The sequence below is a fragment of the Pempheris klunzingeri genome, chromosome 14 (assembly GCF_042242105.1).
Source record: "Pempheris klunzingeri isolate RE-2024b chromosome 14, fPemKlu1.hap1, whole genome shotgun sequence".
NCBI classification, from domain to species: Eukaryota; Metazoa; Chordata; class Actinopteri; order Acropomatiformes; family Pempheridae; genus Pempheris; species Pempheris klunzingeri.
In genome coordinates, this window is record NC_092025.1 from 8916075 (window position 1) to 8933182 (window position 17108).

Below are 17108 nucleotides of genomic sequence, written 5' to 3' on the forward strand. Positions count from 1 at the left end.
CGCGCTATTAAACCAATGCATGCGTGTCAGTAAGTGTATATTTATTCCAACAGGGGTCTCAAACACATCTTTAAGTCTCACGTCTTTGCAAAGAGTGTGACACAAAGCTGAATGGGACGTATCCAGCTGGCTGTGGACTCACTAAAACTTCCCCCTTTCCACACCCAGGACGCTCTTAAAGGGGCTGCTGCACATAGTCATCAGTGGGAGCGAGTGTGCCTACCGTGCGGCGTTCATGTGCTGTCGGAAATCTGTCGAAAAAGTTGGGATTCTTCACTCCTAAATGTGCCAAAAAATCTGTTAGAACAATAGGGAAATGTGAATTTAATTAAAAAAAAAAAAAAAGTAAAAGCAATTATATATCTCTTTAATAATTATGTTTGCATATGTCTATGTATATGTTTTCAATAAATGAATAGGTGATGCAGCCGCTGTATAAAAACACAAAGGCCGATGCACAAAACTATGCAATCTGAGTAAATGTGTGGTCGTATGAATGACTTGTATTTTGTTTCCTCCTATTCACTGTCAGATACCATGAAAAATATAATATGTCATATAAAAGAAAAAAAGAAAGAAAGAAAGAATGAAGAAGAAGAAAAACTAAATGATAATATAATAATCGGATAAAGTGGGGGACAAGCTTTTTGGGTGAACCGGACAAATCTACATACTGTACATGTTACCAGTGATGAGGTGTTGCAGGTAGAGATTGCTTTGTCTTCAGGATTCACAAGCCTGAGTAGTTGGGAACAGCTGGCCTAAAGGTTAGAGAAGTAGGTTTTATGGCTGGAAACTGGACAGATGTAGGTGGAGAACCACACCAACGCCACTGAGATGGTCTTGAGTGAGGCTCTTTGTACTGACCTTTTATCAAAGTGACAGTAGCACTGTGTGCCGAAGGAAAACTATTCTAAGTTCAGAGAAATTCATGATACGGACACACCAGAATGAACGCATTGTGTGTGGGCTCCTAAACATGTTGTGAGAACCGTGTGATATTTTCATAGTGAGTCAGGTCACTCCTGCATGTGACTACTGGGTGTGTTCCTGCATTCAAGATTAAGCACCATGATATCACTGGTCTGTGCTGCGCAGGCAGCTTCAGCAGATTTAGCTTACACAAGCACTGAAGTGTCCTTTACAGCACACGGCTACAGTAATCCTGCAAGATATTTAAACTGAACATCAGTGCACACATGAAACTGTGACACAAATAGCGATGGAAAATAGTATTAAAGCTCAATAAAGGCCACTTGACTCAGGTGAGTAACACATGGAGGAAATGTGAAAATATGTCTGTCCTGTTGATCATTGTCTGATGACAAATATTATGAACCACCTATAATCACTCGCTATCTTGACACGTGTGCAGACATGTTTCTGTCCTGAGAAGCCCGTGTTCAGGTGCAGCACTTGATCCACTGAACAAACTGCGGTCTGTGTCACTTTAACATGGAAGAGGATTATCATTGAAATGTTGCAATAACCATCAATGGCCTCCAGATGTCATCCTTTAGACTGAGCTGTAGCAGGACACACACACGCACACGCACACACATACACAGAGTTTAAAATGCTTTATGCTCAGGACAGGATATCTGTGCCAGGAACTGATACTTGATCAGTTTATCAGAAGTTGCAGCCATGCCCAAAGGTCAGAAATACAACCTTTGAAACCTCTCCTCTGTCCTCTGTTTACAAAAACACCTTCAGGAGAGTAAGAGATGTTGCACAGGTCAACAGGTGAACAGGTCAGTAAAGATATCAAATCATCTTAGATCCCATGGAAGTGTTTTTATATAATTATTAGTGCTGAGAACTTCTCTCTGACAGGCAGAAGAGCAACTAAAATCACACAGTTATGTGTCACTGTATCGCCCTTCGTGAGTGTTACAGCATTCACAATATATGCAACTGATTCTAACTGTATTACTTAGTGTCAGTGTTACTAAAATGCAGTAATACAAAATCCATGTTTTACTGATAAGTTAAGTGACAATGGGGCCCTTTACTGTTTTAGGACAAATAAACAAATAAGCAGCTCCTCCTTTTTCCATGGACATGTTACACTGAGAAGGTCTGAGGGATCCCAAAGCTGACAAACTGCTCAATATTTAGGCAAAATTCCTTTGAGAAAAAATGGAATAGTACATTGTAAAAATTGTGGGGTTTGTCTGGTTTTAATTGTCACCATTAAAACCAGTTTAGATTTTTTGCAAAATAGTAAAATCACATTGATGCCATATGTCCCACACTGACCTTGATCATAAATCATAATTTTAGGAATTGCGATATCCCAAATTGTATGTTATATGTATGTAATGTAATATAATGTATATTACATTACCCCCTCAATTTTTTCAAATATTTCTATTATTTAAGCAATTTTAAGTAATCCAAGTAATAATTCATGCACTAGAGGGTTAACCCTGACACTTAAAGTCCACGTTTGTCCTGCAGATGAGAAGAAACTGTAAACTTTTTAATTATTGCTGCACTTCTCTAACCCTCTGTTTTTGTTTCTGTTCCCAAAAGCCTCCAAGTTGTGTGAGTTTGTCTTCTTCTATCTTTCCCTCTTCCTCTTTTTATGTGGCTTAGGTCCTCCTCCAGGTCTCTGAGGAGGAGAGGAGGTTGTGTGTCTCAGGTCTGTTTGGTTCATCTGAAGTTACTCAGTGTCCTTCTGGGTGTATTCTATAATATTTTGTATATTTATATATTTCATTGTGATTTTGCTCTGTACTCTGTGCTCTGCTCTGTACACATGACATGGATTGCATGTCTGTGTTACAAAGAGGGCACTTTAGCCAGACGCCAAAACAGCAGGTGCTTGAGCACCACCTCGGGTCTATCGGCACACGCCTGATCCTGGGAAAGGATCTCTGTTGCTCTTTTGGGCGAGTTTTTCCTCATCCGAATGAATAGCAGATGTCTACGGACAGACAGCAGCATAAACTGTAGAGACTGTAAAGCCCCCCGAGGCACATTGTAATTTTGGACAACAGTCTATAAATAAAATTTGACTTAACTTGACTTGACAGATGGTGGTTTCCAGGGATTATATTCGCACAGAAGTACACACTGATGCACTAAGGAGGACATTCTTGTTCTTGGGGATATCCTAACTTTAAATTTTTCTTTGTGGGGGACTGTTTTTTGTCCCAAAATGGTAGGTGACCATAAGTATGTTAGCAGATTTTTCTTCCCACGCTCTCAAGGGAACTGAGAGAAAAAGAGTCAAACAGAAACACTATTTGACACTACTATGACATTTGCTATTTGACAATGATATGATAAAACAGGTGACTAAAACATTAATGATATTGACAACATAGAATGACTAAACCGATCCCAGAGATTGAAATCAGATAATTTTTGTTGTTTGAAGAATTTATTGGCATGAAAATGTTATTTTTTGCTGCCTGTGAGTTTCTCAGTCTCATTCAGGAGCCCACACAGGAAAACAAAGCATGACAACATCTCCTGCACAGATCAAAATATTTTACCTATTTTAAAAATGTTCATAATTCTCTCCCTCATTCATTTATAGTTGCACAACATAACATAACAACATTATACTGCACTCCTTATAGATCTTTACAAGGCATTTGATACTGTCGATCGTAATAGCTTTTCATTGGTTTTGATAGTTCTTCTTACTGCTGGTTCTAATCACAACTTTCTAGTAGAGTTCATCCTGTTGTTGCCAATACCCAAGTCCACATGGTTGAGAGAGGTGTCCCACAGGGATCAATACCGCTGCCCATGCTATTACAACATTACGATGTCAATTTTTATGCTGATGATACCATCTTATTGCTGTTGGCTTTGTTGCAAACCTTCATCAGGTTACAGTCTGCTTTGACATTATCTAGACCTACTCTATTCAGATCCTATTAAGATACAACGTTTTATTGGAAATCTAATAGATACAGTGGTGCATTTATATTTAGTATTTTGGGTTGATACCATCACGTTGAACACCTCAAAACTTTAAAAATTCAAACTGGATTTAAACTGACTTGTATCTCCTTTAATAACAGACAAAACTTCACAATCCACTATGAACTATTGACACATGGTTATGAAGGTGTCCTGTATGCTCACGCTGCTGTCACTACCCTTGCTGTGATGTTGTATGTACGCATGATCTCAAGTCTCTCTTGTATAAAACTTCCTTATCTTGGTGAGAATTTCTGGTTAAACAAAGCTCATCGAGCTAAATATTTTTTAGGTGATCCCATAGGGGCTCTGTGTTGTTCTACAGGTGAAAATAAGAAAAGTAATTTTCAAAAGATGCTTTTGTGTATTTTGTGGAAATGCCTCCATGCGCCTGCAGATTTTAATCAGAATAAGCAGTGGAGTTCTGTATAGTACTGTACGTCAGAATGTGGTCTCATAGAGTACAGAGAGAGCAGATTGAATCAGCGGTTAAATATTAGGCGGGCAGCAACAATGTGGATGTAAAGGCTGAAGATAATAACTGGATGAGAGGCCGATTATTGTGATAATAAACTCTTGTTCTCTTATCTTTAGATTTCATGGGTCATTCTTTGTTTTAGACCTTTATGTTTTACTCCACATTGCGTCAAAAACACCCTCCACTTCCTCTGCAGAGCAGAGCACAAAAAGGACAGGACGACAGACTGCGGTCCCCACACAGATTCCTCAGCTGGGCAGAAATTAAAACGTTTGATCTGAATTCTGAAGCTGTTTGTTTGGCCTCTGTAAATGGGGCTATTGTATGCAAATATTGTGCACAGAAGCATATGACCTCTCCAGTGCAGGGCAGTGGCTAGTGTGAGAGAAATCATTAGCAATGCAAAGTCATGGTGCTCTGATACTCTTGTTCACAGTCACAGACTGAAAAAAAACGTAACTCAACGTAAATGTTTCTGGATGTGCTTTACTCCAAACTACATCTGAAGGTAAGTCTGCTTCAGTTCTAAATTTGTTATCATGTAGCTGAAAAATAAGTTTGTTTTCAGTGTGTTTAGCTGGCTAAAACTGTGCTTCTGAGGAGTTCATTATGTTATGTCTTAACTCTGAAGGGTTTGGAAAAGGCTTTAACAAAGATTTATACATGTACAATGTAAAAGTCTTAACTTTATATATATAATATATACGTGCATATACAGCTAGAGTTACAAATAAAAGCAGTGACACTCCAGCAAGTAAGTTGTGTTTTTTTGGACATTTCATCCAAAAAAATTTGCCTTTCTTGTGATGATATTCAAATTAAAAAGTATTGCGGTCCTTCAATCAGGTTTATCTGCAGCTATTCAGCTGGTTACAAAGTAAAGTTTAAGTAAACTCTTCATATTCTCTGAATCGTCATGACTTTAGAACCAAAGGATTCCTTCTCTAATGCACCCCAATACACTTTTGGACCACAAATTATCATCCTGCCAAGAGTTGAAGAGTATTTCAGTCACCGTTATGTTGGGTGCAGATGCCCACTTTGCATGCTACACCATGGCGACTAGTGAAAGCATGTCACATGACGCATGGTGCCAGACTTCAGTGTTGCACTCTTAAGTGGCCTGCCAACTGCAGAGAGGGGCAGAGAGGCGTCCTTCTTCTCTGGACTCACATCCATGCCAAACCAGTGGGTCAACATTGTCCTCTACGCTGCCTCCTATGCCTCTTACACCTCCTGCTGAGCCGGGTAACAACTCTGCCATCTATACTGGTCTGGAAATTTAAACATGCCAGGAACACAGGACAACAAGTATCAGAACAGAGCAGAGAAACATTTTGGATGATTTTTCGGCTTGAAATGAATTCTGGACTTTAAAAACCTATGATTAACTTATTTAATTTGAAGTGTTCTAACCTTATCTCGCTCTAGTATACTAATTTCATAGCTGCTGCTGGGACCAAATTGTCCCACCTTTAAATGACTAACTTTGCACTAAGACTTAAATTGCATTTTTGAGTTTATTTCTCAATATTTGAGGATGTTTCCAGCTTCTTTTTAAATACATTCTCTTTAGTCCATGGACATCGCTGGACTAGATAGATAGACAATCGAGGGTTGGAAATTGAACCTCTGCATCCTCTTTACTGTGAGGCTGGAGTGACCACTTGTTCTGCGATGCTATTAATGTGCTGCTAAACCTAACAATTATTTTCATCATCGATTGTTCTGCAGCTTATTTTCTCAATTACTCTGTTACACTTAAATTATCACTTAAGCATTAAATACTGAAAAATGTCCATCTCACACTCCTCAAGGTGATCTCTTCAAATATTTTTTTTTTTACCAACAGTAACCAGGTAACCAACAGTCCAAAAGCCACAGATATTCATCTTATCGCATAAAACCAAGAAAGGCAGCAAATCCCCACTATTGAGGAGCTGGAACTATTGAGAACTTGGCAATTTGCTTGGAAAATGGCTTAAAAGATCATTCTATTATCAAAATAGTTGTTGAATTTCTGTCGACCAACTAATGTATTAAAGATACAATCATTTCAGCTCTGATTAATCTCTGTTAAAAAAAACAAAAGTATACGTTAAAAAATACCAAAAGTATAAGCTAAACTATAGCACTACTACTACAAAGTATGATTTTATGAGTATAATATATTTTTAATTGAAAGTATTCTCTAAATATCTATAGGTGTATGTTTTTTTTTCATTTAATGATCATCATGGTAACATTAACTGCTGTGATACCTTCAGCACAAAGGTTATGTCAGATTAATAAGAAAATAATATCCGTTAATCATTTGGACAGACCAAATATTTTTTGAAGGTATAAACCAATCGGGAGCTGCAGAAAGAGTCTGGAAGTTATAACGCATGAAGTGAAAGCACACACTCATGTATAAAATCATGGCCAACACTTTGTGTGGTATTGGTAATAAATTGAGAAATATTTGGTAGAGGGATTTTAATTCAAATAACAGGAGAAGATGCAATGGGAAAACATGGTGGCTGATGCTGGGTGGTCAGTTAGAGACGCAGTCGGCAACTTTACAAACCACAAAATGATTTTACACACCAGTTAAATTCTGAAATATGATACCTGTAGATCAGAATTGCTGATGGAAATGTGAAAATGAGCAAGCTGCTTTTATTCATTGAATGTGGAAATATCGCTTTGCTCCTCTTTTTTGGAAATGAGTGATCAAAAGTATTGGAGAGAGTGGTGTCGTAAACCGGCACCAGAGCCTCTCCAGCTGTGTTTATTCAGGGACATTAGGAGGCTCGTGGATTTGCACTTGCAGACTTTATTGGTGATTTAAGAATTGTGCTTTGCTAGTGAAGGATTCAGACAAAGCCAGATTTTGCTGCTCAAAGTTCAAACGCATGACGAACTTTGACTCTTTTGAAACACTAACCACAAGGACTAATTTTCAAATTCCATGAAGCTTGGTTTTAATTTTGTAATTTATATAAAGGAAGACACAACAGGAAGGAAATACTCTTGTTTCTATTGTGAAAATATTGTATTCATGTTGAATTTTATTTGTACTTTAACTGGTTTGTGTTGGGTTTATTTTCCTCAGCTATTTTCCTGTGCCTAGATGCTTCTTCTGTTACCTGCTCCTCAATGATTCACTCTTAGTTTGTTTTGTCCTGTGTTGCATTATGTTCTTTATGTGTTGGAAAAACTTAAATCATAAAAAGACAAGTATATTCAGCACAATATTCTCTCAGCTGTTGACCCTCTGATGTGGTTTTTGCACTTTCTCCATCAGACCCGGAACCAAAGATGAACTGGGCATCATTTTATGCTGTCATCAGCGGCGTGAACAGACATTCCACAGGCATCGGCCGCATTTGGCTCTCCGTCCTGTTCATTTTCCGCATCCTGGTTCTGGTGGTCGCAGCAGAGAGCGTGTGGGGCGACGAGAAGTCCGGCTTCACCTGCAACACCCAGCAGCCGGGGTGCAACAGTGTCTGCTACGACCACTTCTTCCCCATCTCCCACATCCGCCTCTGGGCGCTCCAGCTCATCTTGGTCTCCACTCCCGCCCTGCTGGTAGCCATGCACGTGGCCCACCGCCGCCATGTCGACAAGAGGCTCTACAAACTGTCAGGGCGGACCAACCCCAAAGACCTGGAGCAGATAAAGACCCAGAAGATGAAAATCACAGGCGCTCTCTGGTGGACATACGTCATCAGCCTGTTGTTCCGCATTATCTTTGAGGTCACCTTCATGTATGTGTTTTACATGATCTACCCTGGTTACAAGATGATCCGCCTGGTGAAGTGTGACTCGTACCCCTGCCCCAACACGGTGGACTGCTTCGTGTCGAGGCCCACAGAGAAGACTGTCTTCACCGTGTTCATGCTGGCTGTGTCAGGGGTTTGTATTCTGCTCAACATTGCAGAGGTGGTCTTCTTGGTGGGGAAGGCCTGCGGTAAGCATTTGCACAATGCTGGAGACTCGACTATGGGGGCTTGGATCCAACAAAAGCTCTGTTCGTACTAACAAAACACAAAATCCATTCACGCCTGCGCAAAGGAACATATGAGTTACTTTAGCTCCAGGTAACAGCCATTAATTTAACTTGTAAGTGAGGTGCATAGAAACACTGTACATCGCACTTTGAGATGGCGATGATTCATCTACTGGTTTACAAGCTCAGTGACAAAACACGTGTTCAGTCATGTTTCACACCAACGTGCAATATACACGTAGCATTATCTCAAGTTCTTTCCGAATTCAAGATCAGCGCTTTCTGGCATGAACCAAAAGACTGTATACAGCAGCACTTTGTACTGACCCAATATTATAATAGCTTGATTTTAGACCAAATAAAGATCAATTAAGTAACGTCTTATGAAGTAGTATTCAAACGCGCCACATTTTAGCCCTTTTATATTGTCTTGAACTTGTTTTGATTTTGATTTGGTCTGAAAAAATAAAGATATTCCTCAAACATTCTGTCTGAAAAGTTTGCAGGAAATTCGATTTAGTGATATTTTGGGCATTTAATTTATGATATTCAATTATTTACACCAAACATGATCACAACTGTCATGCTTTTGCCTGAATCACCACTGACTCTAATGAACTGGAGGATTTCCTCAGCTGTTATTAGTGAGATGTTATACTAATACATGGCAAACATGATGTATTTCATAAATGTTAAATGATATGGTGTTTGTTTAATACAGATTCTTTACTTTTGTGGTTAAATGATTCCTTCAGATTCAGGCTAAACAAAGCAATGACTTGCCCCACAAAAACTTGAATTGCAAACTTTTTTTCCTGAGGTTTACTACTGATTGCTAAGCATGTTATTTAAACTCGTTCATTTTGAAGCTGGATGTTCATATATTGTCAGTACACAGCAGAATAAATATAAATAATATATAGAAAATAAAATCAACCAGAGTTTGTGTAATTGTCTGATTTTTACTAGGTTTTCTCACAAAGTCCCAATTCATGGGATTCACAAATTCATAAAGAAACTATTACACATGTTGAAATGACTCATGCAAAATATTTGTGGCTTCTTAATATTGTCCAACACTAGTTTTCCATCATTTAATAGGTTGACGTTGATCTGGCATATTTTGATGGGATTTCCTGACTAAGTGGAAATAGTTCATGTGATGCCTCAGCTCACCAGAGAGCAGCAGTTATCTGCAAGAGCAAATTAAGCTGCAGTCACAGCGGTGCCACTTTGTGAACCTCCTCAGCTGTCAGCAATGTGACTGGGAGCAGCGAAAAAACAGCCAAAAAAAAGGTGAATAAGGCTTTACCACGCGTTTAGTGGCTCCGTCACCATCTTTGGATGAGAGCTCCTTGGAGCCGTGATGCCACCTGTGAGAAAACGTCTCAGGCTGATTAAGTTCTCTTCCTGAAGGCCAGAGTGCAGGGTTTGGGTTATCAATAGCCTCGCCATGTAAGGGGTCAGTGTGTGGGTGACAATGGCTGACCCCACGGACAGCTGGACCTACCGTGACCGACCACGAGGACACTTATCTTTTTATGGAACACGTCAACACACACCATCTATAGAGTTCAGACTGACGAGAAGTATATTGGCAGCACTGTACCAAAAACAAATTCCTCCAATCTGTTATTGCTGCCTGTGATCAGTGTTAGTGGTGACTGTGTGTGAGCAAAGTTCATATTACTTGTAGGACATCTTTGTCCAGCCTACACACGTGTTGTTGAAAGGATTTCTTCCTAAAAGTTCACCGGAAGGACACTGGGGATTTTTTTTTATAGGGAATTATCAATAATTGTGTTGTTTAAAAAGTCAGCAACAACACTGCTCCGCCGTTATGAATCAGCCGTTGTCTTGTTTGATCAGATCAGGCTTGTTGTTGAAATCAGTGAAATGAGAAAAAAATATTTTAGATATATATACACATATATATATATATTTCTTTAAAATCAGTATGATAGAATGTAAAAAAAAAACGTTAAAGTGCAGAAGCAACATCATCATCAAAATGTGCTGAAGTACCACAAATAGAAGTACTCAATATGTACAATGGGTTCTTTCAAAGTGTTATATATTACTGTTTAATGTGGGGCAAGGCTACTGATGCAGTTAAATCAATATTTTAATGACAAGATGTGTCTAAATTTATATCATTTTTATACACTTTGACAGTGTAATCTAAATTGATGCAAGATACACACACAAAATTTCACTGGGCATGACATTGCTATGTAGCACCTTTAGAAATTAAAGATACTACATAGCATTAAAAGTGGTTCCCATATGATTACTTGCCAAAGAACCACTTTTAGTACTATTTAGCACCATTGTTGTTTACTGTGTATGTTTTGGCTGATTGTATGTTTTGAATTAAATTTGAACCAGAAATGTAACAACAGGTGTCGTATAAATGTAATATTTTCCTCTGACATAGTTAAAGCACAGTTGATAGCAGAAGGTGGAAATACTTAAGTACAAGAGAAATACATCAAAACTGTACTCAAGAGCTGTTGTGTGTTCTGCCCAAGAGCAAGTTTAGCTAAACTTTTAGTCTAAAGAACAGGATCAAGTTTGTATAACTTTCTCTGGATGTATTGCCCCCTTGCACAAAGCTTGTCAGTCCTTCAACAAGCAGTAACGCTCACTGCAGCACTGAGCGAGGCTCTGCAGGGTCTGACGCTCCTCCACACAGTCAACGGTCAGATCACCATGAGGGGGACAACAAAGCCACTCCCTTCAACATGAATTATATTTAGAGCACACTGACATGTACGACTAACCTGCATCCTGACTGGTCCCCTGAGCTGCCACTCTGTTGAACTTAAACACCTCTTAACTGAGGGTTTTATAATTTTCTACAAGCAGGAATGTTTGTGCTCTGTGCTCACTCTGGGACCAGACAGGGGTTTAGCTGAACATTGGGCATTGATCAGGTCAGAGTGGGAGGGTAACAGGCGGGATCACAGAGCCTCCAGTGGGAACTATCTCAGAGAGGTTTATCTTGGCGCTGCAGTTTCTTCAGTAGTTCTGGAGAACATGGCCTCGTTGTGAGCTGAAGAGCCTCAGTCAACAAGTGATTCTGGATCTGCACGTCTGCAGGAGATGAACATTATCAGGTATGTCTTTATTAATGAAGAAACTCAAGATCATTATTTTGAAAGTCTTTTTCAACAATCAAAAAACTGATTACAGCTCTGAAAGTAATTTGGCCTTTTGTGAAGTATTCTATAAATTACACCTATAGTAGTATAATAGCATAAATGAATGAATGAGGACATTCAGCTGTGAGTACACAACCTTTCGCTCCTGGCTGACAGTCTTCATGTATTTCAAACAGGTGCTCAGATTCACAGTCTGTCTACTTCTGATTGCCATACCCTATTTCTAAAGGACAAGTACAACTATTTTTAAAGTAAATTTTTGCTATGTTGTAACCAATATGCCTTGAAATCTAAACTAGACACCTAATTCTGGATTCAACGAGCACTGTTGGGTACTGTGTCACAAGATCCTTGTCCAGGCGAAGAGGCTTCCAAGCCTGCTCCAGGGCTTTCTCTCACACAACGTCAGCTGTGTCCTGGCCCTTTTCAGCAGCACAAGCTTTGGGAATACAAACAGGGAATTCATGATTAATCAATGTTTCTATTGGTGGGTCTGGGTTTCAGTGGCCTTTGGTTGTGAAGTATGAAGCAAACTATGTCAGTAGCAAAAGCAAATACCACATTTCTAATAGTATCTATACAAGGAAGATCATGAGTTGCACAACTGCACTGTAACTTTACTGTTTTTGATTCCATCTGCTTATTGGATTGAATGTGATTACATATATATATATATATATAAATAAAATAAAATACGATTCTGCCGTGACCCTTTGTTTCAAATTTTTAAAGCTGCCAGAATCATTTTTCATAATGACAATGTGTGATGTGTATCAATGCACCCACAGCAAGCATCTCTACAAAGCATTTTAGCCTCTATTAGCCCATTGTTTTGATTTCTCAGCCAACAATTTTACAGTTTTTGTTCATTCTCGGTCGCAGCAGGAAGCTGTTTTCAGCTTCCTGCTGCTAAACTTATTATATATAACGTGCCCAACACCAAACTACAGACACGCAAAGTTAGTGACAAGCTAGTCAAACGTGGTGGTGCATTTAGCAGGTAAAGAGCCTGATATTTCCCTCATGAGATGGTGGAGACCAAAAACAGAGCTAAAGGAAGGTGAACATTGGACTTAATTTCATCAGCACAAACAGAACTCCAAATGAAGCTAATGGTAGAATGCATAAATAGCCAACTGTTTTCAAACAAGTTTGCCATATCAACTTAAAAGCTAATAGAATACCAGTGTTGTCCTCACAGATTATTTATGCTCCCCCGAGTGCTCAAAGAATAATTTATTGCTGCTGTGTATTTTTGGAAGGTTCATGAAGTTCAAAAAAAGAGAAAAAAGAAAAAGAAGGATGCTTGCTCATTTAATCTCTGCATTTTTCCCTCTCCTCACAGGTGTCTCTTGTGGTTTTGTCAATAAAACTATAGTCTATATTTGTGAGCCAGCATGGGGGACTGGAACTTGTTGGGGAAGCTCCTGGAGAGTGCCCAGGAACACTCCACCGTTGTGGGCAAAGTCTGGCTGACAGTGTTGTTCATCTTCCGCATCCTGGTGCTGGGAGCCGCTGCCGAGAAAGTGTGGGGAGACGAGCAGTCCGGCTTTACGTGTGACACCAAGCAGCCCGGTTGTCAGAACGTCTGCTATGACAAGACCTTCCCCATCTCTCACATACGTTTCTGGGTGATGCAGATCATCTTCGTCTCTACTCCGACTCTCATTTATCTGGGCCACGTCCTTCATCTGGTCCGCATGGAGGAAAAGGAGAAACAGAAAGAGAAAGACCTCGCCAACCAGAGCGAAAAGCAACAGCAGTTACATGGCAGCAAGGGCAAGAAGGCCCCAGTTAAAGACAACCAGGGCCACGTGCGTTTGCAAGGCGCACTGCTGCGAACCTACGTCTTGAACATTATCTTCAAGACCCTCTTTGAAGTGGCCTTTATTGTGGCCCAATACTTCCTGTATGGTTTTGAGCTCAAGCCGATGTACACCTGTGACCGCTGGCCTTGTCCTAATATGGTGAACTGCTACATCTCCCGACCCACTGAGAAGACAGTCTTCATCCTCTTCATGCTCGCCGTGGCCTGCATCTCCCTGCTGCTCAACCTGGTGGAAATGTACCATCTAGGTTTCACAAAGTGCCACCAAGGCCTTCGTTACAGACGATCCCAGGCTGCCATCGAGGCTCCCAAAGCCCTAACTGAGGCGGTCATGCCCTTCATCCCGAACTATAACTACTTCACTGGTCATCCTGCAGTGCCTGAACCTTTCGCTACGGACTCAAAATATGGCATGGCAGAGCCGAACTCTGCTTACAGCCCCTACAACAGCAAAGTGGTTTACAAGCAGAACAGAGACAATATGGCCGTGGAGAGAAAAGGTAAAGCAGAGGGAGATGATGTGAAGGAGAGGAAAACCTCTAGCCCGGTCTTTGAGATGCCTGTTGAAAATCTGCGCCGAAACAGTCAGTCAAGCAAGCACAGCAATAACAAGAGCAGGCTGGATGACCTGAAGATCTAAGGACCTTCTGTGTTTTCAACCAAGACTCAGGAACAACATGCATCAGCATGTGAAAATATGGAAGACTGTTAAGGACAAAACTACTGAGTGAACACTAATGTGATTATAGCTGTAATCAACTTCAAGATTTCCAAGTGCACAAGGACAGATTTGTACACTTGTAACAAGTACTGAGTGCAAAATATGTGTTTTTGGAGAACTGTCCAACTCACAGGGCTTTTAAATTCAATTCAGTTCATTACAAACTGGCTTTAAACTGCATTGAAGTCTTAATCGGTATCAAATGGTCAACTATCCTCCACCATCGCTTTTTTTTCTGCACCAAAAAACTCTCTAGAAATCTGCTCCTACATTTTCTGAAACGTTGGCCTGCAGATGGATTAATGCTCAGATCAGTTTTGGCTTCGCTCAGTAGTTTTGAAATTAATCAACTTCTATACTTGTATGTGAGAGGAATGCAGGTTACTGAATGCAGATATTTTGTTTACAAGCAATTCACTTAAAATAAAACTGTGAGATGAATGAAAAAGATGCCAAATAAGAGAAAGTATTGTTGTCAGCCACTTAGGCGTGTTAGAGAAATGAACTTTTACTACTAAGTGCTTTTGGTTACTGTTGGTTGTAAATGTGGAGCATGCACAATCCATTAATCAACTCTAGAAAGGACACAATTAAAACTAAGTAACATAGTTTACCATGAGAATTCTCAGATGCTGTTATCTTTACAGAAACATTTTCCACTGAACATTTGCTTTTATTAAGTTTTATTATGTTTATTTCAATTTTCTACAAAAAGTAGATATGTGGAAATACACAAACAACACCATTTACATATTTGCGATGTGCAGCAAAGGAGCGTTGTGTCGGTATTCATGTTTAAAGTCAGGCATCAGATCTGCTGCGCTCACCGAGAGGCTAAAAATACCGTCCATTTCTCCTTCACCTGTCATAAAAATGTCACAGATATACCCCGGCAGCCTTCCTTCTGCTCACATGCAGCTTTTTCTTTGCGTCATACCTGTCTGTCACTGTCTGATGTAAATAAAATCTGCAGCTGTAGAAATGTATTATTCATCCCACGGATCAGCAAATGCCACAGCTTCTGAACCAGACTATGTTCGCATAAAGCTCTTATAAGATGATTGATGTTTCAGCATTGTTTCATTTGAATAATTTCAGCAGATTTAGACTTTAGACTAGAAAATGGTTTATATTCACCTCAGAGTCGAAAAAGAATGTTTATTGATTAAATTAACTGTAAACTGTTAACTGCGCAAGTACATACTTTTTTATTGCCAGCATATTTGAACTATATATGAAAAACTGCCTTGTTTGAGTTTAAGTGCCCTGAGTTTACTCAAAAGATGAGCATAATGTTGCATGAACCAAAAAACTGACCATTATTACAATAATAGAGTATACACCTATAATGTAGGTGTGTGTTGGTGTTTATTATGCTGATGATTATTGCCTTCTATTGTCCAGGATGGCAAAATAAACACATTCACTAAACAATGCCAAGCTGTTCTCTCTCCTCTCTTTTTCTCATTATCAAAGCTTAGTGCACAAAACATTCAGATATTAGCTTCTGTCACGTCTGCTCAAACGCTATTCTCTCACCTGATTGGATGGGAGTTGGTAACCCTTACATGAGGGAGCCAATCAGCAACAAGTCTTGTTTCAAAGGGACCAGATGGGCATCATGTATCTTCAAGTGGCAAGGCCACGCCCCTTTGTGGAGAGACTACTGTGAGTAGAGATTAGCTGAAGATTTTCTTGTGCCAAGAAAACAAAAAAATGCTGTCGTGTAACAGGCTGGAAACAGCAAATTTCAAATGACAGAACATAGCTTTGGTCATTTCAATTATGCTGAATATAAATCTAGAAAGAACCATATTAATAAGCAAAGCTCTCAGCCACACGATGCTGGTGATAGTTGGTGTTAATTAAGGACAACACTCAGCCTCAGACAACGTTACCTGGTGAGTCGATCAAATATACAAAAAATGTCTGGATGAGCGATGGCTGGCCACTGTGTTGGGCACTGTTCCACTTGAATGGGGGGAGACTGAAGGGGCAAAAAAGCTCTGATCAGCCTTAATCTACCAAAGTATTGTGAACACTCAAGTTCAGGCTCAGTCGCACAATAATTATTAGACGTATCTGTTAAGGGAAGGTTTGTTCAGTACAAAAGAACTGCTTACAAACTTGTTCAAATTGTAATTCCAGCACTTCTATCGAATCTGTGGTTTTCTATCCCTCAAAAAGAGGCGCGGGCATGATATTTTGAATAATATCTATTTGTCCTGGTCTGAATGAGTCAGTTTTATTTAATCGTTTATTTTTCAAGCTGTACCACAACATCAAAATTTGATGACGTTATATTGTAATAAACACAGGCTTTGTGCCTGGTACAAACAGTACTACTGTATGCATGTGATTAACTGTCTCTGTGTTGTTCTGTGATGTTGATTCTCCTGCTTATTTTATGCCTGAGGCTGCCATCTTAACTGCTTGGTTTCCACAAGCTGCAGCAAACACAAACAGACTGAGTGATGTGAATGGACCCATTTACCAAACACATACCACCATACACTGGTGAGAGCTATGCTTCAAAGACGTCCTCACTGCTGCTATAAATAGCTCCCATGCACACTTGGGTGAAACGGGGGGTAGGGGACCAAAAGTTCCTTCTCCTGCATCAGCAGTGATAATAAGTTGTAGCCAACAATGTAGCCCAAGTGCAGACAGAGAGGCTTGCTGTGCATCAAACTGTAAAGCGGTACTGATATTTGAAATGACAGGCCAACGGCTGGTTTGAACACAATTGTTAAACAAGATGACAAGTTAATGACAGTGTAGTGTATCATCTATTCACTGAATATGAATGATGATTATGAATAACAGCGATAGCTTCATTCGTTCATTCAGTCGAATACTGTAAACACTTGTTGGCTGTGACTGATGAAGCTGTGTTTCTGCAAAATGGTGGTAGTCTGTCCAGGATTTAGGAGGAATGCTTTAGGCCTCCATTGGTTTTGATTACAGTTATGAACCGAGAT

The 17108-nt window shown here is 39.7% G+C and overlaps 2 protein-coding genes across 2 annotated transcripts; both read left to right on the forward strand.

Annotated features, from left to right (window-relative positions):
- The first annotated feature begins 5500 nt into the window (after positions 1-5500).
- gjb1a (gap junction protein beta 1a) lies at positions 5501-8446 on the forward strand. The gene is made up of 2 exons (XM_070843423.1): positions 5501-5668; positions 7710-8446. The coding sequence occupies exons 1-2, from the start codon at positions 5641-5643 to the stop codon at positions 8444-8446; spliced, it is 765 nt and encodes a 254-aa protein (XP_070699524.1). The 5' UTR covers positions 5501-5640.
- Positions 8447-11458: 3012 nt separating this feature from the next.
- gja2 (gap junction protein, alpha 2) lies at positions 11459-14279 on the forward strand. The gene is made up of 2 exons (XM_070843184.1): positions 11459-11533; positions 12924-14279. Exon 2 carries the CDS (start codon positions 12976-12978, stop codon positions 14044-14046), a length of 1071 nt encoding a protein of 356 aa, XP_070699285.1. The 5' UTR covers positions 11459-11533; positions 12924-12975; the 3' UTR covers positions 14047-14279.
- Positions 14280-17108: the final 2829 nt, after the last annotated feature.

What these genes read in the sequence shown, in the direction of transcription:
- gjb1a (XM_070843423.1), top strand. Translation starts at nt 5,641, where the DNA reads ATGCCTCTTACACCTCCTGCTGAGCCGG. An exon ending in TACACCTCCTGCTGAGCCGG is followed by an intron (nt 5,669 to 7,709) that starts GTAACAACTCTG and finishes TTTCTCCATCAG; the next exon opens with ACCCGGAACCAAAGATGAAC.
- gja2 (XM_070843184.1), top strand. Translation starts at nt 12,976, where the DNA reads ATGGGGGACTGGAACTTGTTGGGGAAGCTCCTGGAGAGTGCCCAGGAA.